The sequence below is a fragment of the Bombus vosnesenskii genome, unplaced genomic scaffold, assembly GCF_011952255.1.
Source record: "Bombus vosnesenskii isolate JDL3184/JDL3185 unplaced genomic scaffold, Bvos_JDL3184-5_v1.1 scf7180000013319, whole genome shotgun sequence".
NCBI lineage: Eukaryota > Metazoa > Arthropoda > Insecta > Hymenoptera > Apidae > Bombus > Bombus vosnesenskii.
The window spans coordinates 1,175,276-1,196,909 of NW_022882964.1; the positions used below are offsets into that span (position 1 = coordinate 1,175,276).

The 21,634-nt window shown below is 32.0% G+C and overlaps 2 protein-coding genes across 4 annotated transcripts; both read right to left on the reverse strand.

Annotated features, from left to right (window-relative positions):
- Window positions 1-978: 978 nt before the first annotated feature.
- LOC117235661 (structural maintenance of chromosomes protein 1A) lies at window positions 979-9,522 on the reverse strand. Of its 2 annotated transcripts, none has more exons than XM_033497908.1 (20): window positions 9,295-9,522; window positions 9,088-9,208; window positions 7,563-7,662; window positions 7,300-7,478; window positions 6,739-6,877; window positions 6,166-6,630; window positions 5,514-5,942; window positions 5,185-5,396; window positions 4,811-4,979; window positions 4,621-4,743; window positions 4,404-4,535; window positions 4,237-4,302; window positions 4,006-4,163; window positions 3,243-3,340; window positions 2,833-3,137; window positions 2,473-2,748; window positions 1,898-2,077; window positions 1,659-1,837; window positions 1,327-1,504; window positions 979-1,256 (listed from the first exon to the last, which is right to left on the reverse strand). In XM_033497908.1, exons 1-20 carry the CDS (start codon window positions 9,404-9,406, stop codon window positions 1,188-1,190), a joined length of 3,690 nt encoding a protein of 1,229 aa, XP_033353799.1. In that variant the 5' UTR covers window positions 9,407-9,522; the 3' UTR covers window positions 979-1,187. The 2 variants fall into 2 exon arrangements, with proteins under 2 accessions (XP_033353799.1, XP_033353800.1); XM_033497909.1 differs by lacking the exon at window positions 9,295-9,522 and adding an exon at window positions 8,257-8,339 and having other exon boundaries at window positions 982-1,256.
- Window positions 9,523-9,909: 387 nt separating this feature from the next.
- On the reverse strand, window positions 9,910-12,281 carry LOC117235723 (peroxiredoxin-5, mitochondrial-like). Of its 2 annotated transcripts, none has more exons than XM_033498019.1 (5): window positions 12,165-12,281; window positions 10,980-11,081; window positions 10,694-10,828; window positions 10,254-10,385; window positions 9,910-10,173 (listed from the first exon to the last, which is right to left on the reverse strand). In XM_033498019.1, the coding sequence occupies exons 1-5, from the start codon at window positions 12,165-12,167 to the stop codon at window positions 9,982-9,984; spliced, it is 564 nt and encodes a 187-aa protein (XP_033353910.1). In that variant the 5' UTR covers window positions 12,168-12,281; the 3' UTR covers window positions 9,910-9,981. The 2 variants fall into 2 exon arrangements, with proteins under 2 accessions (XP_033353910.1, XP_033353911.1); XM_033498020.1 differs by lacking the exon at window positions 12,165-12,281 and adding an exon at window positions 11,508-11,526.
- Window positions 12,282-21,634: the final 9,353 nt, after the last annotated feature.

The window sequence follows — 21,634 nt, forward strand, 5'->3', positions numbered from 1 at the left end:
AGCATAAAATGAGCAAGTTTTTTCTCATTTCTCGTGCGACGTAGGATATTCTTCCAGTGAAAATGAATATGCTAAACTTTCTGAATATTCTCCGCTGGTCTAAAAATATGAAAAGATCGATATAAAGAATATAATATTAAATAAATAATGCTGGAACTCGTCAAATTTGTACCAATATTTTTCAACAGATATTCATGTTTGTACAGGGTGAACCACGAAACATGCTTAGCTTAGATTATTTCATTGTTACTGGGTGGATTGATAATTTTTTGTCTGGTATAACATGATTCAAGGGGAGCTTTAAAGTGATAAAATAGCAAACTTCTTCTGTCATCTTCCTTTTCCAAGTTTTCAATCACCTTCAGTTTTTAATAGGTAAAGTTTTCTTACACCTATCTTTTAGCCAAGACTGAAAAGAATTAGACAAACATCGTAACAAATGTTTCGAATGTCATAATCTCCTCTGCGTCTTGTACGAGGTAAGTTGCCGCCCATGTATCGTTCGATTTGAGGATCCCTGTGCACCCCGCTGCTTAGACTAACCTACTTGCATTCGTGTAAGGAGGTTTGCTCGCGCACAGTGATACTTCGGCTAATTTTTAATTATCAATAACTAAAAAACAAATCCGAAAACGCAACCTTTTCATTCTTGAGTTTCATCTTATTTTAGCTTCACATCTTGTATAAAGGATAGACATTTAAAAACTAATAAACAGTATATTATAATAAAATTTTTTATCCTAGAAAGGTACATGTTTACAGACTTACAATATAAAAATTATAATTTTTTAAACATTTTATATACTTAACTTAAAAATTGACATATTATTTTAATTTAATAGATAATCTATTACTTATACAAATAATTTATTACCAAGCAACTTTACATTACTAAAGGCAATTTTTTATATTAATCTAGTTTAAATAAAAATTTTCAAAATAATTAAAATACGATAGTAGTATTACCTCAATATTTCCAAAAAGAGAAAAAGATTAGAAATAAAAAATTGAATTATTCGAATAGTCTTTGAAATTTGTTTGATTTGACATTCATGGGTTATTTTCCTAAATTCTGATACAAGAAGTTTTAAAATGTCTTGTATGTGAAACAAAACTATTACGTGCGAAAAATAAGACAAAATAAAACACAATTGAAATATGTATAATTATAATTGAAATATACTCTATCAATTAATGTGCGTGGGATATGTAGTTAAATCAAGAGTTAATACTTTACTTTCCAAACACTCTCCAACCTGTAATTAAAAAAATATATATATGTAATGTAATTTTGCTAGGACGATATAAATTTTCAGTTATACTTACATCAGGACAAATACCAATTAATGCATCAGCATGGGAATAAAATTCTTCTTTCAAAGATATGACAATAGTTTGTAAAGAGCTTGTTTTATCGCGTATGTAACTAGCAACTTTTCCTATGTTAGTATTATCCAGTGCAGCATCGATTTCATCCAAAACAAAGAATGGCGCAGGTTGAAAACTATAGATTTGATAAAATTAGATTATAATCGAACATAATTTAATAATAATTTAATATAATGTAAAATATATTATGAATAAGAAATAGATTAATTTTAGATTTAAATTTATTTCAAAGTAAAAATTTAAAAACTTAATAATTAGAAACTAGATACCTGTGAATTGCAAACAATAAGGCTAATGCCGCAACAGTTTTCTCTCCACCAGATAAATTAGACATTGGTTGGAATCGTTTTCCTGGCGCTACACAATTGTAATTAATACCATCCAAATAAGGTTCTTCTGGATTTTCTGGTCCAAGGAATGCTTGAGCAGATTGATTTTTTGCTAAACTCTAAAATAATAGATATATTTATGTACCTTTTTTTAATTCATATACTTAACATATACAAACCTTATAAATTGGATCAATTTCATTAGCTACATGCTCGAAACAAGCCATAAATCTGTCATGTCTTTCTTTTTTGATTTTCTCAAATTGCGTTTTTGCTTTTTTTGCTTTTTTACGAGACTGTTCAAATTCTTCGTTAGTTTCTTGCAATTTCTCCTTAGCAAGATATAACTTTTGAATAGCCTTAAAAAGATCAACATTATGAATGGAAGATTTTCAAGAAGGAAAAGGAAAATATTCTTTCAAAAAATTAACACATTCCAATGCATGTAATCGACTGAGAAATAGACGAAATATGCAATCTAAAAAATGTTATCAGTCCCCTCTTATTAGTTGCATAAAGGAAGGAAAACATAAGAATATAAATTTCCATTAGTAACCGAATTATTGGACATTTAAAATTATTATTTTTACATATTTTCACTGTGAGATTTTAGAGTTACTTGTTGCTGTTTTCACTGAGTTAGCAAAAAGAGTTAGTGTAACTTCACAAAACCCCTTCATCTAAGGTATACTATATGTAGTATCTTAAACAAGATTAAATTGTAATTTTCTATTTGCAATATTATATTTATTACCTTCATATTTGGTGCTTGAATACGTTGAATAGTACTCTGTAGATCATTAATCGTTTTCGTTAGTTTGTCAGTAGTTTTCTTAATATCTTCTTCTTCTATATCCTTCAAATTTTCAGGAAGGAGGGCATAATCTACAGTTATTCGTTTTTCACGTTCATATTGTTGGTGAGTACTTAAGGATGAGTCATTATTAGTTTCCGAATTATTAGTCGCAGTAGTTTCACTAGCTATATCTTCCATATTTCCATGAAGCATTGGAATTGCAATGTCTTCCATCTATATAACATTACATTCATATATTTGTTTCTATAAAATCCTTAAACAATAGATTGATTAATTTCATCTTGTTTTACAACATACCTTACATTGCATTAAAATAGCATGACGTTCAGCTTTTTTTTGTTCAATTTTGGTTTCAATACCATTTAATTGTTTCTGAGCAGCTTGTATATCTTTCGCTATTGCTCCAACTTCACGTCTAGCTTTGCCTATTTCATCTTCTTTTTGATCAACTTCCATCTTTTTTGCGTTTCGCGCGGACTTCAATTGCTCCATTTGAGTTTCATCGTGATCTATTTCTGCTTTTTGATTAGATTCAGTCTGCCGGGCAGATTCAAGTTTATCTTCTGCATCTTGAACGGCACGTTCCCATCGTAATACGTTACCTAAATTTTACATATTCTCATTTATAGGTTTCAATTAAATATTAATTTAGCAAAGCGAGTATTAAATTTCTTAAAAGTACGCATATAAAGTTAAATTCTACTCACTTTCTGTATCACGTTGTTTCTCAAAATCTAATTGATTATAAATGCGATTGCATTGATTTTCAAATTCCATCCTCTTCTTTGCTCTTTCTTGTTGTGATCTGTAAGTATAATTGTAAGAATTAATCAATTGTAAGAAAAATTATTTTTTCTATCTTTTCCTAATATAAAAAAATTTGTTCATGAGAATGAAACACTAAGTTTCTTGTTACACTAAAAATTGAAATGGTAATATATTTTGTTTCCCTTTGTAAAGGGTAAGCGTTTTGAGTTAAAGAATACTATAAAAATGAAGATTGTAATGTAAGAAACAGAAAAGCAAATTTATTCGTATTTAAAGTATTAATAAATGTTATTATAAACTACATTTTTCAGATAATTAAATATTATTACCCAGATAATGAGAAAGAAAGAAAAAAATGAATAAGAAATTCGAGATGTTTAATATTTAAAAATTATTTTTTATGAACGCAGAAATTATTAGAAGTAAACATAATTGCAATTTGCATACAATATTTGTATGAAGTATGTATTTTGTATACGATATAAAGTGAAATAAAATTTTTCTTTCATTTTTCATACATTTTTTTGTGTTTTTTAATGTATCTATTCTTTTAGAAAATTTTTAATATCTTATATATTGTAGTTATAATACATTCATTACTTAAAAATTAATTGACATAAAGAAACAAGGTTCCTATATTAAAGAACTTTATTTATATTTATTAAACTTAATATCATATTTATCAAATTTAAGTACACATACCGTAATTCCCTTTCTTCATATTGTCGAATATTAGATACACCTATTTGTTCACAAAAGCTGGCAAATACATCATCCTCAACATTATTCATCTTTTCCTTGATATTCTGTATTTCTTGATCTCTCTCAGCCATAGTTTTTTCAATTACAGTTATTGTTGGCTATATACAAAGGATATATCAAATTAGTAAACATTCTTACATAAGTGTAATAAGATATAAAAGATCTACATACACCAAACATATTTAATTCGTTCTGAAGGGCATCTAATTCTGTTTCAAGTTCCGAAATTTGTTTTTGCTGTAATACGTATAATTTTCAATAAGCATAAAAGATATGTTAAAATACTGTTATTATTATTATAATTGCAGTTTTATAGCATTATAAATTATATTATTTACCGTAGCGGTAAGATCGCTTTTATTATATTTTAAACGTGTTTCCAATCCTCGTATTTGAGATTCAACTGTATTTAATTCAGATTCTTTTCTTGATTTTTTCAAAGATTCACGTAATTCTTCTGTTAATTTTTCCTACAAAATATTTAACATATACTGCAGAACAATTTTGTACAGTAAAATATACAAGTACGCTGTATATGGAAATAGAGTGTCTTACTTTTTGTGCCTTTAATTGAGACATTTGTTTCTCATCCCATCTTTTCGCTTTCTTTGCAAGATCTAAACTACCACCAGATATAATACCTGCTTTCTGATAAAATGTTCCATCTAATGCAACACACTGTAATTACATGCATATATTAATTATTGTAACTTTTTAAAAAATTAGTTATTCTATACACACATACATCGTATCTTGCTTTTTTATCCATTTCATAAGCTACTTTATTTGCATCTTCAGGTGTTTCACATACAAGTGCATTATTTGTAGCAAATAATACAGCTCTGTCAATATCTTTAGGTGAAAAATGTAACACATCGTATAACAATTTTACATTTTTAGGCTCTTGTATATTTCTAAAACAAAAAGAGAGAAAGAAGAAATCAATCGTAACAGAAGGAATTAAAACTAATTAGAAATTAGAAATTACTACAATCTTTGTAATATGAAGGGAGAAGTAAGAAAATATACAAAGATACTGTTAAGAATAGAAATAATGACTCTTCTAAATATTTAAAAAATTATGCAGCTGATGTCTAAAGTTATTTTTACGCTACATACCTAAGTCTTTCTTTTAACGGCTTTGTTTGGATGTAATCAAGAGGAAGAAATGTTTCTGGTTCAAGATATTGCTCTTTAAGATACTGGATACATTGTCTAGCTGTTTTTTCAGTATCAACAACTATAGCTTCCATATATTTGCCAAGAACTTTTGTAATTGCAACATTGTACCTTTTATGAATAGGTTCACACATATTGTACATGCGATCATACTAAGAAATAATAATAACAATAGTAATTACATGACAATTACATTGCTAGACTGGTAAAATAATAATTTGTAAGAAAATGATTTATAAGTAAAATATTAAATCTAATTTGTTACTTACTACTCCAGGAAAGAGGCGCTTAAAATTTTCTACGATCTCAGTTTTCTTTTTAGTTCTTGATACTTCATGTTTATCAACCTTTGCGTCACCTAGCTGCTCTGAAATGCTCTCTAATTCCCGCTGTAAATTTTGTATTTTATCTTTTGATGTACCAACATCAGATTGTAAGTCGGCCCGCAACTTTTTCTGATCTTCTAAGGCAGCTTCTGACGTCCTTATATGTTCTTCTAATTTTTCTACTCTTTTAAGAGCTTCATCTCGCATATGACCTTTTTGTTTATGTTTATTCTCTATTTCTGTCTTTTTTCTTCCTTCATTATCAAGTCTATCTTGATCAGATTTTTGCTCCCGATTAATAGAATCAAGAAGTTGTAAATATCTCGCTGATTGTTTACCTGCTTCCTCTTTCAAACGATTATACTCCCTCACCTTAAATTAATATTTAATATAATGATTATAATAATGACTACTTTGATCTTTAAATTTTGAGATATATATAATTATTGTAGCTTTAATTAAATGGGATTATTATAACATAATATTAGAAAAATGAGAAAAATATTAGAATTAGAAAAATGATTTATAATCTTACTTTGCGATGACATATTTTGAAAAATATTTTTATATATAAATCCCATTTGAATCTTTTTACCTGTTCATCTTCAAGTTGCACATCTCTTCCTTGTAATTGTGATTGTCCAGCAATACTTGCTTCATAAGCTGCTTTAGCATCTTCTACTTGTCGCAGTTCTTCTTGAAGTTCGTGTATATCTTTCTTATGAGCTTCATCTGCAATACGTGCTTGAGCTAGTGACTTCCGAGCAGATTCTACTTTTTTTTGCATATGTGCAACACGTTCTTTTGCTTTGATGAATGTGGGTCTTTTCTTTGTTATTTCAACTTCTACTTCTCTAATATCCTGTTCGATTTTAGCAAGATCCCTCCCTAATTTCCCAGCTTCTTTCTTTTTCTCCTTTAATAATTCTTCTGCTTTTTCCTTCTTCTTCTCAATCTTTTCTATTTCATGTTGTTTCTTTTTCTGTGAAACTTCCAAATTCTCTGTACTCTTTTCATTATGAAATAAACGAAATAATTGAAGCTCTACTTGTTTTTCTATCTACAATGAAACAGATAATATTAAGTCATTTAAAATTGATTCAATAATTGATCTATAAATTATATAATTTGTTTAAATTTGAAATTAATGAGTAAATAAATGACCTACATATTCTTCCTTTAAACGTTGATACTTTTCAGCTTCTTCTTTTTCTAGTTTTGCTTCTTTTCTTTCAGCAGCAATACCTTTCTTTTTCTGATATGAAAATTGAGTTTCTTCTTCTGCTTTTAACATTTCCGTTCTTAATCTATAAAAGTAAAAAATCTATTTATAATTGCAACATGTTTATCAGAAACTGATTTAAAAAAAGATGAAATATTACACAGTATATTATTTATCTTTTAGATACACTGAACTGTTATATAATACGTTAAAATAAAGATTACCCTTAGTTAATGATAAACACATTTTTATTAATAATCCTCCTATATGTATATACATACACAATTATATATATATACATATATTATATTATAAATTATATTATATATATTATTATATTGTATTATATATATTATTATATTATATATTATTAATTATGTATATTAATTGTATATATATATATGCAATTAATATACAATTAAATAGATGTACATATTGAAATTACTAATATGATTGTAGATAATATTGCATAAAAAATATATGTGCAAGTTTATGTATATAAGTTACCTTTCATATTCTGCCTTTAATGCTCCAGAATTACTAATTTCTTCAAAAAGTGCAGTACGTTCTTTTGGATTTTTCATTGCTATTGATTCTACAGCTCCTTGAAATACAAGGAAATTTTTTGCTTTGACATTAATACCAAGTTGTTCTAACTCATTGAGATATACTTGGCTAGTAACTACCTACATAATACACATGAAAATTTGTAAATTTCCATTCAAATTAAATTTCTAACTAAACTAACTAAAAAAATATATAAAACTTACATTGTTATTTATTCTGTGTTCCGAAGAAGAGCCTTGTACAGAACGTATAAAACTTTTTTCGGTCCCATCTTCTAGTTCAAACACAGCAGTTACAGATGCACTGTAATTTATAATGACTGCATAAGATGTATCATATACGTAAATACATTTGATACGCAGATTATGCTTATAAATATTATGTTTATAAATGCAGATATATGCATATATATGTATAGGGTATTTTGTTTAACTGAAAACAGTGGAATATGAGATTTGGTGAAGAATTTCATAGACAGTATCCCAACAGACCAAAGCTGTCAGTATTGACTTGTTCAAGGATACTGGAAGTGTCATATAGCGAAGAAACTGGTACTATAAAGGTTAGAAGAATGGTCAAATTGCACTTTTGAATTTTTGTCTCAATAAAGACATCTCTTAAACTAGCTGTTAGAATATAAAGATATGAATCTAAGACATATAAAACGAGAAAAGAAGCTTGATCTTTATTTATAGTGCATAGCATAATTGGCATCATTCAAAGGTGTTAGCTAATGATTTGCATTGATTTGACTGCTTTAGATCTAATTTATTATTTGTATCTCAACAAATGCCACCATATTATGAATACTTTACATAATATTACTATTTTTAAAAAATTGACTTGACTTTGACATCTCTTCTATTTCTACACTCAAAATAATGTTATTTATATCACCTAATGTCCTCCTATGTACTAAACAATTTCTTTGAAAATATTTTTTTATAACTTCATTCCCTTATGGAATATTTCACTGTTTCCTATTAAAAAAAATACCCCTATTACAATTAAGCATATGATTTAATTTTAAGTTACTCTCTAACTTATATTTATATTCTGATACATTTTAAATAATAAAATTAAAAAGAATTATTTCTATTTCCTTTAAATACAAATTTATACACATTCAGAAAGAAGGAAGTTAATTTATTTAAAAATTGAATTAGTTTGTTGAAAATTATTAAATCAAACTGTACAAAAATTTATATACTTGCACTTTTTCTTTATCTTATAATATATTATAAAGTTATATTCAAAAACAAAATTAAATACAATTATTTTAGATGTTGTTTTTTATACAATTTTTTTCTCATGTTGTAAAAGAGAAAGAACAAAAATTATTAAATTTAAGATATTACTATTTCTTTAAAATATGTAAAAGAAAAAAGAAAATTATAGCGTATTTAAGCAAATAAGATATTTATATAAAAACTTTTAATAAATGTATGTCATAATAAGTCTTTTCTTTTAATATTTTAATAAATTCAAAAAATACTTTATATGTAACTTTGAAATATGTAGAAGTTTGATGTCTTATGAGTAGAAATAAAAGCGTAATTTAGCATAGAAATAAAAACAAAAATTATATATCTAAAATAATTGAAACTTGAAGATATGAAAGTATAGTTTATAATATTAAAAGTATGTAAAGGTTAAAGTATGTACAAGTAAGTATAAATGCTGTTAAAATAATTACAAAAATTTTTAGTCTATAAGATCCAGAAATACCTTCGTGCAACTGGCATTCCTATTGAAGCTCCATGTATCAACTCACTAAACCGTTTTACCCGGAGACTACTTGTTTTTTCTCCCATAACAAAACTAATTGCGTCCATAAAATTAGATTTTCCTATATTAAAAACAAATATATAATGCATAATAGGTCTGAAATTATTAGAAGTTTTCCATATACTAATATAAAAGAACATAACCTACCGGATCCATTTGGTCCAACAACAGCAGTAAAGGATTTTAGAGGTCCTATAATAAGCTTTCCTCTGTAAGACTTAAAGTTTTCTACTTCGATATGCTTCAAAAACGCCGGCATTTTTAAAAACAATTTTAAAAAATTTACAGCTAACAGTAAAGTGGTATAATTGGCGCCATAAAGTTTCCAACACAAACAAGCATTATACGTCAACAATTGGTTTTCTAACTGCAGTGAAGCTAGTGACGAAATGTTGTCAACACACTTCACTTTCAATTAAATACAAATTTACAAACGATACTGCTATAAATATTATTTTACATATGTATATACGTATGTGTGTGTGTGTGTATGTGTAATAGTTCTTAGTATTATAAGATTAAGTAAATATTTTAATTATAATTTTATGTATAAATATTGAGTGAAATTATTTTTTCTTGTTTTGTTATACGGGCAAAAATATGAAATAAATATAAACAATAATATAATAATAAGAATCAGAAGTACATATGTGAAATAATGGACATGAAATAAAGTATATTACATAAAATTAAGGCACACGGAATAATTTATTTGACACATTATAATTTTGGGTAATGAATAATCATTTTATTATATACGTATTATATATGGCAGAATTTATAAATTGATCAAAGCATCTGTTTACTACATAATAAACTGCTATGTTATATTTTCTAAAGTTTAATATTTTCAACCAAGGAACAAGAAAGACCTGTATTATCAGGCTCAACGTTCAACTCCTTAACTACTCCATCTTCAAGGAGCATAGAATATCGTTTACTTCTTCTTCCACCCAGTACTGGTAAATCTACTGACAGTTCCATCGCATCTGTAAATTGAGCTGCTGGATCTGCCAGCATACGTACCTGTACGAGAAAGTATAAAATTTACTGATAAAAATGATGTTACATACAAAATATATACAATAAATAAAATATAATCTTACTTTTCCATCTGCTCCGTGTTCTTTACCCCATGCTGCCATTACAAACGGATCATTTACAGAAATACAAAAAATTTCTGCAATTCCTTTAGATTTTAATTCGTTAGCTTTCTGTATATAACCAGGAAGATGTGTCTAAAATAATATAAAATTTTTAAATATAATATCCACCATACTATTTCTTTTAAATACAAAAGTAAATGTTTTTACTATAGAAATATTTTTGTTTTATATACATAGAATATAACTTTCTTATAGTTAAAAAAAAATTAGTTTTACTACCTTAATGCTTAATAAATATTAACATACTTATAACATTTACTACATAACACTAATTTAATATTATTTGTTCCTTTATTTATTCAGTTACTCAGTAAGCAAGGATAGTTATTAATACATTGAATACATTAAATCGATTTTTGAATAGACATGAAAATATATACCTTGGAACATCCTGGCGTGAAAGCTCCTGGCACTCCAAAAATTATAATTTTTTTCCCATTTGCAATTTTAGCAAGATTCACTTTATTTGCAGGAGAGTCTTCAAAAAGATCAATTGTGGGTAGTTTTTGTCCTGCCTATATAAGCACATCAACATATATGTATAATTCATATTTACAAAAAGAATTATAGTATTTTAATATATTTATACATCAATTGCAATAATTGTAGTGATAATATCATGTAATTTATGTCATTATTCTTTAAAACTAACGAAACAAAACTTACGGCGATAACCATGTTTTGGGATGATACTCGAAATTGTCGTATGATATAACCAAGTGACAGTCGTTCATTGACGGAAATTGCGCGACTTATAAGTGGGTTCATCTGTATATATAATTGATAACGTTGTAAGTAAATCAAATAATCAACTATTTGTAATAGAATGAAATTGTAAAAGAATTTCTTTAATTGGAGCACGATTGACTATAGATTGAATGAACGTACGGAATTGCGCAACCTATTCGACTCATTACATAAATATAATCATTTTCTTTTGCTATATATTTTTATTTTTAATACTCGTCTCGTTTACGTAGTAAAAATTAATCGATAACATTGCCACGTAAGACATTTTGATAATTTATCATTTTAGACAACGATCGATAATTAGTTAAGGTTCCAACTCCCTGATTGAATCAATGATATGTACACAAAGTTATCCAAATTTTATGATTTTTATCAGACTTGATATCAGAAAACCACGAATAAGATATACATATAGATAAATTATATGAAATTCTTGATTGTTACATTTCATTTATTTAAAATTCAAATGTTTCCGCATTAAAACTTATTGGATATTTAAATTTGTAGGGATATTTCTCATTCGTCCATCAGAGGGCCATAGGCTTCGCGACTTTACGCAAGAACTTTTCTCTAAACTTTAACTCAGAGCGCTTCCTATAAATATACGTTCCAAAGGTGTCATAACAGAAAGGAATTGAGAGTGCTTATAATTATAAAATTGGTGGCTCTCGGACTGATGCTGCTACCACGCGATGAAGTCCTGAGGTCAAACCTGCTATGATAACCAATCTAAAAGATACAACTACCGACCGATGTTAAGAGCCTAGTTCCGTCTGCGGAACTTTTATGCCTTGTATGGCAAGGCCGTAATTTAATCTACGAGTATGAGCAATAAATGAGCATTTGAGGCCATATATACATATATATATATATGTCCAATCGCAACGCCAATAAAGAAGAATAATATATCTTGGTGTTATTTCTGCATGTTTCGGAATATATTTCGGCTAGTTTAGGGAAAGAACATTACGATACTGCGACAGTAAAAAAACTGTAGAGGACTTGTGTAGAGGACGACGTTTGACCGTGAGATTTATTGAACGAGATTGCTCGTTGTTGAAACCGTCGAATATATTTAAAATAATAAATTAGTATACAGACCATATTCGCTGAGACGCTCGTACTGTGTATAAGTCGTAAAATAGGATAATGACTCGTTAATTAGATCGATAATTCGTTGATAACTGGTTGATAACCGATCGACAACTGAACGTAACTCTTCTTCGCGATCGCGTCCGTTTATTTATACACGTAGCGGCGACATTGTTTTGCTCGGAGTTTATTTATTCTTACATTACGTGTATCCTAACGATCTTGATACTCCGAGGTAAAACAACAACATGATTTGAGTTGTCCTCTGCTTTGCTTTGTTTTCTTTGCTGTTTTCGAGTGCGGTTGCGAGAGAGTTCGGTATCTGCGGGTTTGTCGTTTCGATGCGGGGTAAAGCGCCGTCCGCTTGTTGTCAAATCCGTGCAGATGTTACGCGACGTCTTCGATATGCGGCGGTGGATGCCTGTCGGTACGATGCAGGCGTTCAACACACGGTCGCCGCGATGTCGTAGGCCTTCGTTCTTCTTTGGTATAACGTGCAGAGACGATGCCCATGGACTTTTCACTGGCCGCATCACTCCTTGCTCGGTCATCGTCTCAAATCTCGCCTTCAACTGCTCGCGTCGAGCGGAGGCGAGGCGTCGAGGTTCGTTGAAGACGGAAGGGCCTGGCGTGGTTTTCGATATGAAGTACCGCACTGCGTCGTATTTTGTCGCTATCGAACGAGTGGACGAGTCGCGTCCGAAAATTCGACGAAAAATCGGCGATACGTCGACTCACTGACGATTGCTTTGCTCGATACAGCCTCTGTCGTGTCCTTGTATCGTTTTGTCGACAGGTCGCTGTGGTGTCGACCAGTAAACCGTAGTGGCTTAAGAAGTCAACGCCGATGAACGCCATCTCGTGTTTGTCGTAGTGGCAGGTCCCGTTTCCGATTTCAGGTGTCTGGAGAACGGCGCTTTTTCGCGCGGTCCTGGAACGTCGCGTGGAAGTAACAGAGGCCGGGCTGTTACGATTCGGATGCTTCCGACTTCCGGGTGCCTTCCGTGGATGTTATCGATCACTTTGATCAGGGCGTTCGTTTCCGTTATCCTCAGCGCAGTTAGTACATGTTGAGTATTCGCTGGGAGGTGTTTTTTCCAGGTCGCCAGCACTAAGTCGTCGAAGGCTGACGAGGGCGCAGGCTTCCTCAGATCCGTATAGAATCGAGACGGCGTTCTATCGCCCATTTCTTCGTTCTCGAACTCCCAGTGCAGACTAGAACCGTTTGAGTCTGCGAATTCTGTACGAAGTTGTCCGTTGCTACTCGTCATTGTGAATGTTCACTTTTCGCACGTCAGTGTCACCAATGTAGAGGATTGTTTAGTCGCGTTCAACTCACGTCGGGGTTATCAATTTGTAGAGGTTTGTGCGTGGAGGATGGTTGGTCAGTGAGGTTTAATGACGAGATAGTTCGTTGTCCCTGGCAGCGTATCCCTTTGATGATAATTGGGTCGTCGTGTCGATTAGTCTTTGTCCGACGGTTGCACGTAGCGGCGACATTGTTTTGCTCGGAGTTTATTTATCCTTATATTATGTGTTTCCCAACGATCTTGATACTCCGAGGCAAAACAACAACGTGATTCGTATTGTCCACTAACTCGTGTGCCGCTACACAGAACAGACAGCAACGATACTTTTTCGGTAGATAAGTTATCGCGAAGTTTGAGGATCGATGCGTGTGATCTGAAAATCTTCGGAAAGCAACAGTTGGTAAAAAAGTACTATAATAATCACAATAAAGAAATTTTTCGGTTCCGCGTTAATAGCAGAATAATCGTTCTGTGCATTTTTGTGTCTTCGAATCTCCTATAAAAATCCGCGATCTAATCGTAACGTATGACTCGAGATCTTAATTTTTAATCGCGACAGGTGCGTATCTATCTGAAAACAACAGCAGAGAATTAACGTGTAACCGTTTCACCATGATAGTTACGGATTACATAGTAGATTGTAATTGTACAACATTTATAAGTATCGGTAGATAGAATTGGAGAAGTAAACGCACTTGTTACGATGAAAAGAAAGCCGGCAGCTGTACATCGGGATAACTGGTAGGTGATTTGAAGGAGCATAGGCGAGCAAGTACGTGCAAGTAATCGAAGAAATCAGCGCGAGTCTATCGGTATGGTAACGTGAGCCGAACTTGAAAAGGGTGAAAGGAGTGGAAGAATTGGAAAGAGAATTACTTTGAGTTTACGGAGAGCATGGAGTATACAGCATAGAGGTTGTAATCGAATACGACAGTGCTAGGTGGAACTATACACGCACGTCCGGGTCATTAAAAGCGGTCCTTCTGAACCCTACAGACACCGCCATCACAATGCATCGCACTGGGAATAATATGCTCTATTTACAAATTAAAATATCAGATTTCAAAATATTCCATGTAGTATTTAATCAATATTGGCTCCATCTGCGTCTTGCTCGGGCTTTGTGTCGGCCTATCTTTTGCAACCGTTGTAATAGATTTTTCGATCCTGTATTAGTTAATTATCATACAACAAATTTTATATATTGACATTGTACCGATTGTCGGTAACATCAATCGCGTAATATTATCTTTAGAAGTAAGGTTAATAGGACGTGTTCCAATGATTATCTAAGAACTACGAACATTGGTATAATTTGAGATCTTATAGAAAGAAAAGTATCCGAAAGATGTAGATGGATATACGTATGAGTAATTTTTCATACTAGGCCAGAGAATTAGTTTCGACTTCGAGAAACATCGGATCACTCGGTATAATCGTAATTGTACAGTAGTACGAACGAAGTCAAAGTTGTAACATGGAGTTCATAAAGGTTATAATACATGGGAAATATTGCAAGCATTTTTTCAGGTGATGTATTTTGTGAAAAAAATCTACCAAGGTTTTTTACAGTTAAAAAACGTCGTAAATTCTAGCAACACTTTTTAAAAATTGTTTGTATGCGTATTCTTAAAGAGAAAAAAGCGTTACTTGGAGAAAAAAAGGAAGTCGAAAAGTCAGCTTCCCAAGTAACGAATTTTTCTAAGTTTCTAGCAGGACCGTTTGTTTTCGAGAAAACATTGAATTTAATGTTTGAAACGTTTGTATCGTCGCGTATATTTTTTACATGATAGGTGAACAAATTTTGCTGACAGGATGGTTCCTGTTTTATCTTCTTTCTTGAAGCGACCAAACGTAAAAAGTTACTACTGTAAATTATTTCTCCGCTGCTTTTTTAACTGTTCCTTCTAACGGCAAAAAACTAGTTCCACTATCCTTTTCGAAGTAACGGAAAAAAAACTGTACCACTTTTAGCCAGTAAGACTGACTAAAAATTTTTACGACTGATTCTAAAAGAACGATAAAAAAACAGTCGAGACTTTTCTTTCTTTACGGCACACCTTTCTATCGCGACGTTTTTCGAACTAAAAATCCTTTTTACGGAAAGTAAATTTAACAGTACCGTTTTACCAGTCGCTTCCTGCGTTTCTTCATTTATGTATACACGTGTACAATCAGAAGTAAAAATATCGCTAGAATTTTTCAAACGGAATAGCTGCTATTTAAGATCGAGCCAAACAGCTTGAATTTTTTTTTTTAAGAATTACCAGGACCAATTTACCTGGTGACGTGTAAAAAATTTTCCGAAACACTGCGGTTGGTCGGAATCGCGAAGGATAATGGATAAAGGTGATTTTTTACCATCTTTTTATTCTTCTTCTTTTAGGCTTCTAATGAATATTTAAGCAATAAATTTCCACGAAATCTATTAATTAATGCGGAAACAAGGAAGATAGAATTTTTTCAAAAACTCTTCACGCATCGTCAGAAAAATTCAAATCGTTTGGTTCAATTAAAAAAAAAAATTAATTCTGTCTCAAAGCGTGTGCCGGTACTTTTGTTCGCCACCGTATGTATGTTCCCTCGTGATATTTTAATATCACGTAACCGTAGATTTTTAGCAACGGACAAAGGGAGGAAGAAAAATTGCCATATTCTTAATAATCTTTCGCGACGACGATTATAAAGCGAAGAAAGTTGACGAATAAGAAATATACACAGCGTGGAGATTTTCTGTTTCGCGATTGGGGCGCGGATTACAGGGCGTCATGTAGAAACCGATACTCCACGCTCGATTGTCGTTTTGTAGAGGTACACAATATAAACGCAGACAGCCAGATTCTCGTTAAGTATGGCCTGAAGGCTCTAATTAAAATAACAAACGGAAAATTTGCGAGTTTCCATCATTTATGGAAAGTTCTGTTTCCAGTGTACTCCCACCGGCGCGCTTTGCTACGGGCAAACGACCCCCACGGAAATAGCGGTACCGCTTTGGTTCTAGTGTCTGTATATAAATGTTTCCATATTATTTCGTAGAATTACCTCCACGTAAGAGACATCGATATTCCGTTCTTACGTGAAGTGCCTATAAAACGCGACGTCGCGCAACGAATATAAATGCAGCTGGCGTAAATAAAGGCGAGAAAAGGAGAGATGAAAAATTCGTAAACGAAGGGCAATAGGAAAAAGGGTGGAGAAGTGGATTCTCTTTAGCGTGTCGTGTAGACGGATATAAATAAAGTCGATGAAACGAACTGTAGGAAGGAGGGGGGGGGGGCAAGTGAAAAATTACGAAGACGGATTAGAGAGATAAGAAAGAAATTTATATTCGGAGAAACTGAAAATAATAATAAAGAGAAAATAAAGTTTGTAGGGAAGACAAAGAGACGGAAAGGAGGGACGAGGGAATAGGGAAGGGAGTAACCGCGAAGAGGAGTTGGCGTTTTCATCGAAAAGGAAGGTTAGTTCCAGCGTCTCGTTACAGCGGTTGGTTGCTGAAAGCGTGGATGACGCGGAGGTGGCGTGAGGCAGGCGGCGGGTGAAAATTCCCGGAGGGTGAAGCGGTCCTGCCGTGTTTTTCGCCGATTGAATCAATTAAAGAGGAAAAACTCCCGGGGTAAAATATTCGAGACGTGTCCTTTCAGTCTTGTACCGCGAATACGTGCGTGCTCGTATGCCCGTACCAATCGAGACGCCGACACGATGGTTCGCCTTCGGAATTGCTGGACCTGCTGGACTTTGAACAATTATTTCTTTCTTCCTCTCTCTCTCTCTCCTCCACTATTTTTCTTCCTCTTTATTTCTCTGTCTGCCTTTCGAGAAAATAAGAACAACAATCGGAACGTTGTTTGAAAATGTCGTTACGATTGTATACATAGAATCCGTGACAATACGCGTTTCGCTACGTTCTCCTCTGACGACGTTCTAACGTTCATGGTAAACGTCATGATACAATCGTAGATGACCCAAAGCTACGAGATACGACTTAGCAATTATCAAGCAAATGGGAAAGCCCACTTCTTTTCACATCGTTACATTTTTAATCATTTTTTCAATCTTCCAAGTATCGATTACCGTTTGTTCGAATTATTATTTGGAAATATATATAAAAAAAAAAGAAAATAAGGTAATAATAATAATAAGTATATAAGGAACAGCTGAAGAAAGCGAACGCGTAGTGAACTTGTACTAGTAAATAACGTGTTTGTGAACGAACGAGGTGAACGAGATAACAGATATGTAATTTGATAGATTGATCGTTATCATTTACATAAATATGTAATCTAATAGAAGTGCAAATTGAAAAGGAACGAAGGGACAAGAGGAGGACGTTGTAAGTCAGTGTCAGACAACAGAGTTTAATCTCTTAATTACTAAAGAGTAAGTTTGCATGCAGGCGTGCAGCATGTTAAAGTCGTTGCAAAGATTAGTGGTAACACTACTCTGATAAGTCTTCCATCCGGCTTGTTTGTTAAATAATATCATCGTTACTCGGATACAAGATTGCGAAAGTATCTCTTATTTCATCTGCGTGCATGCGATTCTGCTTAAATAACAGTCCATCTACGACACGGATGCAACAGGGAGGATCTTGAAAATTTCGTAAAATTTAATATCCGATAGTGACGTTCCCTGTCGATTTCAAACGGATTTATTAAACTACAGATGCCACGAAAAATATAAATATAGATTTTTTCACTAGTGAACTTATTGAAATTATTTATAAGAATGGAAAGAATCTTTTATTATTGTACTATTGTATTTATTATTGTAATTGCGTACTACTACTATTAGAGGAACGCAATAAGATAGATTGTTAATCGTTTTATATTCGTTCAGGCCAGCAACTATCTTTAGTTACCGTAATTTCTCTTAATATTATCACCCTTTACCTTTATCACCCTACTTGTTTCTCTACATTCACACGCGTGTACTTATGTATTAACAAGAATATATACTGTCGATCGATATAGTTTTGAATAAATTTTCTGTTTTAATAAGAAAAAGTATTATTTTCATTTTGTCTCGAGTATTACCGATATCGTTAAATTATATTATCTGTTTCAATTTTCGAATCGATCTCGAGCATATTATACAGGGTGGTTGGTAACTGGTGGTACAAGCGGAAAGGGGATGATTCTACGCGAAAAAAGAAGTCGAAAATATAGAATAAAAATTGTTCGTTCGAGGCTTTGTTTTCGAGAAAATCCACTTTGAATTTTCGCTCGGTACGCGTCCACTTTATCGCGTCTCGTTATGACGGATCTCACTGTAGATCGTTCTCTAGATGGAAAAATTTAAAAATAAAAATTGTTATTCTATATTTTCGACTTCTTTTTTCGCGTAGAATCACCCCCTTTCCGCTTGTACCACCACCAGTTACCAACCACCCTGTATATTGCGATAAACAATTGTTCGAATAGAGAATATTCTTTCCACTAATAATATCGCTATAAATATTTAATATTTTACAATTTTTATATTTATTACAGGGAAAAAGATTCATTCCTGGTGAAACTTAGCCGTTGAAGTTAGCTTATCGATCATAAACGAATAATCTCTGTATCTGCCTTTCTTTCTACGATGTTTGTTATCTTACGGTTAAACACGTACATAGCAATGCAATGTTCCAACATGACAAAGCTATACTTCTTACTACCAATTTACAGTTGGCGTAATTCTATGATTTCCGGCGTTGATACACTTAGATACACTTAGATACACACTTATATAAGACACATAACAGAGCTCGCATGAGAAATGTTTCCTCTTTATTGTTAACTCTCGAGGGTGTTACACACGGCACGATCTATCGCGAAATCCTTGTATTTTACGATAGATTTGACATTCGCATCAAAATTTCCGACGACCTGTCATCGACAACCGCATTGTTTCATCCATCCTAAGTGCGTATTGTTAGCAACAATATCGTCCGATTCTGGTTTAGTTTCAGTACCGAGTGCTGTACAACAGAGAAGGAATCGTTATTTTTGGAGAAATTATGAGAAGCTATTTCCGAAAAAATTAAAAGCTACGATATCTTCGTCATTTTTAATTTACGGAATAGATTTATGGATAAATGATATTGCTTTTTTTCGAAAGAACCTCTTGGAGGTTCTTACAGGTTCGGATAAGAAAGTTGTAAAAGGTGATGTTTGTTATTTCCTTCGCAACTCTTACCGATCGCGATTTCTTTGCAATTTATTACGCGCGTCATTTGGTAAATTAATCCTTTAACTTCTCGAGAGAACTTGTCAGGTCGTTCGATCCAATTTCGAAAAAGTCATTTTTGTTTCAAAGTGTGTCCGAGTATGTCCTTTGTATACTATTGACTTTGAATAAAAACAAATTTAAAATATAAAAATTCTAAAAAAGAGCTAATAAAGTACCTAATAACGAAATACCTCAAACTAAAGATTTTTTCTTTTTTACCATTCAATTCCAATAAAAATGAAGTAAAAATTTCTTTCTAAAGTCTACAAATCTACGAATCTAAAGACATTCTTTTCTAAAGATGTTAATACGACCGATTGTATGTACAAAGAACATGGTAAGAAGCGTCCGGTAGAAATTTGCTTTAGATCGCGCTACAAATACTTTCCATTCTATTTTTATTATCTCGTGTCAAAGGTAAAATTGTTGTTTGTCGAGAGTAACATAAAAAAATGTGTTCATAGTGATATTTGATCGTCTCGTGTGCAAAAGGACCGTTAAAACAACCTACTGTTCACGTGGTACCGCGAAATTAATCGTCGATCAAATAAATAACGTTCAATAAATCTAATTATATATCATAAGATTTATATATAAGTTCTCCGATCTATTCGTTGTATCTGTAATAATTTGATAAATGTATGTTTTAGAGAAATTGTTTGTCGTAAGTACAGGTAAGCAAATTTCGGAACAATTACTTGTGACAACCTATGAACGGTCGGAAAGGATCGATTCAGCAGATATTGAAATCGACCGACGGATTCCTAATTGACAGTTTCACGTGATACTGCACTGTTTCAACTTCAACGACGATTTCAACGTTTACTCGCTGCTCTTACAAGTATTTATGAAATTATAAAACCTATCTTTAAAACGTTAATTATAAGCCACCCGATATTCAAGTTTAATTTCATCGATTTCTCTGTTCTAATTCTTATTTTTCTCCTATTGTTATAATTTGTTTAAAATGCCTGGTAACCTCGTTTAAACGCAGCAATCGACGATTGCATCTTTTAGCATCTTGGAACGGAGGAAATAAAAAATTTTCTCCTTTTTTTTTTTTAACTTTCGTAGATTGCTAGTTCTTGCGGAAGATTTTAATTTCAAATAAAATTCGGAGCTTCTGTTTAAAACCAGATATATTTTAATAAAGATACAATTGATAAACGCTTGATAATTATATGTTTTAAGGAACATCTAGAAATATGATTTTAACGTGATCTTAATTATCTTGATATTAAGTTAGTCTATACGTATACGCGCGTTGATTTTACTATTTCCAAAAATTGTTCAATTTTATTATTCTACGTCTATAAAAATGTCCTGTGGCGTCGAATAACCGTAATTCGCTTGTTCTTATTTAACGCGATGTGCGACAATTACATAACAAAATTTACAGCATGTATCCTTGTTAATTTCAGAATCGAAACATAACATTTCATATGCACGAATCCTAATATCATCGGAAAAACGATTAGATATGGCATTGTAACGTTTAGTTTTTGTTTACTTGGCATAAAGCACAATGAATACAAATACGAGTCTATTAAAGGGTACGAGAAACCCGCTGCGCTATTCAGTCGTCCAGATTATGATCGCGATTTTACTCCCGTTTATTATGTAATGCGTATACTTAGCTCCCTATGCGCAAGTGTCGAAGGGATGGAAAGGTTCCTGTTGAGAATATTACGCATGTGCCGCGTACATTAAAATCTTACGTTTCGTCGTTACATTTTTGTCTTTTTTCGTCTGATTTTTATTTTCTAATATGAAAATATTCGAAGCTCGTGATTTCGTGCAATAGGTTTCGCGTTATCTGGCGTTATTTTCGCGACAGCGGTATTAACTTTGACGAGTTTTCCGATTCATGTAAATAAAGAGAATTGTCTCGATGGCCTTGTTGTTCGTATGAAAGTTAATTTTAGCGAGTGAGCTAAACCCCACTATTCTCTATTA

Excerpts from the sequence above, each read along its gene's own strand:
- LOC117235661 (XM_033497908.1), bottom strand. The coding sequence starts at position 9,406 with ATGCCGGCGTTTTTGAAGCATATCGAAGTAGAAAACTTTAAGTCTTAC. Across the intron at positions 2,749-2,832 it reads CTATTTTAATGCAATGTAAG|ATGGAAGACATTGCAATTCC; the intron begins GTATGTTGTAAA and ends AATGTTATATAG. Across the intron at positions 1,257-1,326 it reads TAATTGGTATTTGTCCTGAT|GTTGGAGAGTGTTTGGAAAG; the intron begins GTAAGTATAACT and ends TTTTAATTACAG.
- LOC117235723 (XM_033498019.1), bottom strand. Across the intron at positions 10,386-10,693 it reads TCACGCCAGGATGTTCCAAG|ACACATCTTCCTGGTTATAT; the intron begins GTATATATTTTC and ends ATATTATTTTAG. Across the intron at positions 10,174-10,253 it reads AACACGGAGCAGATGGAAAA|GTACGTATGCTGGCAGATCC; the intron begins GTAAGATTATAT and ends TTTCTCGTACAG.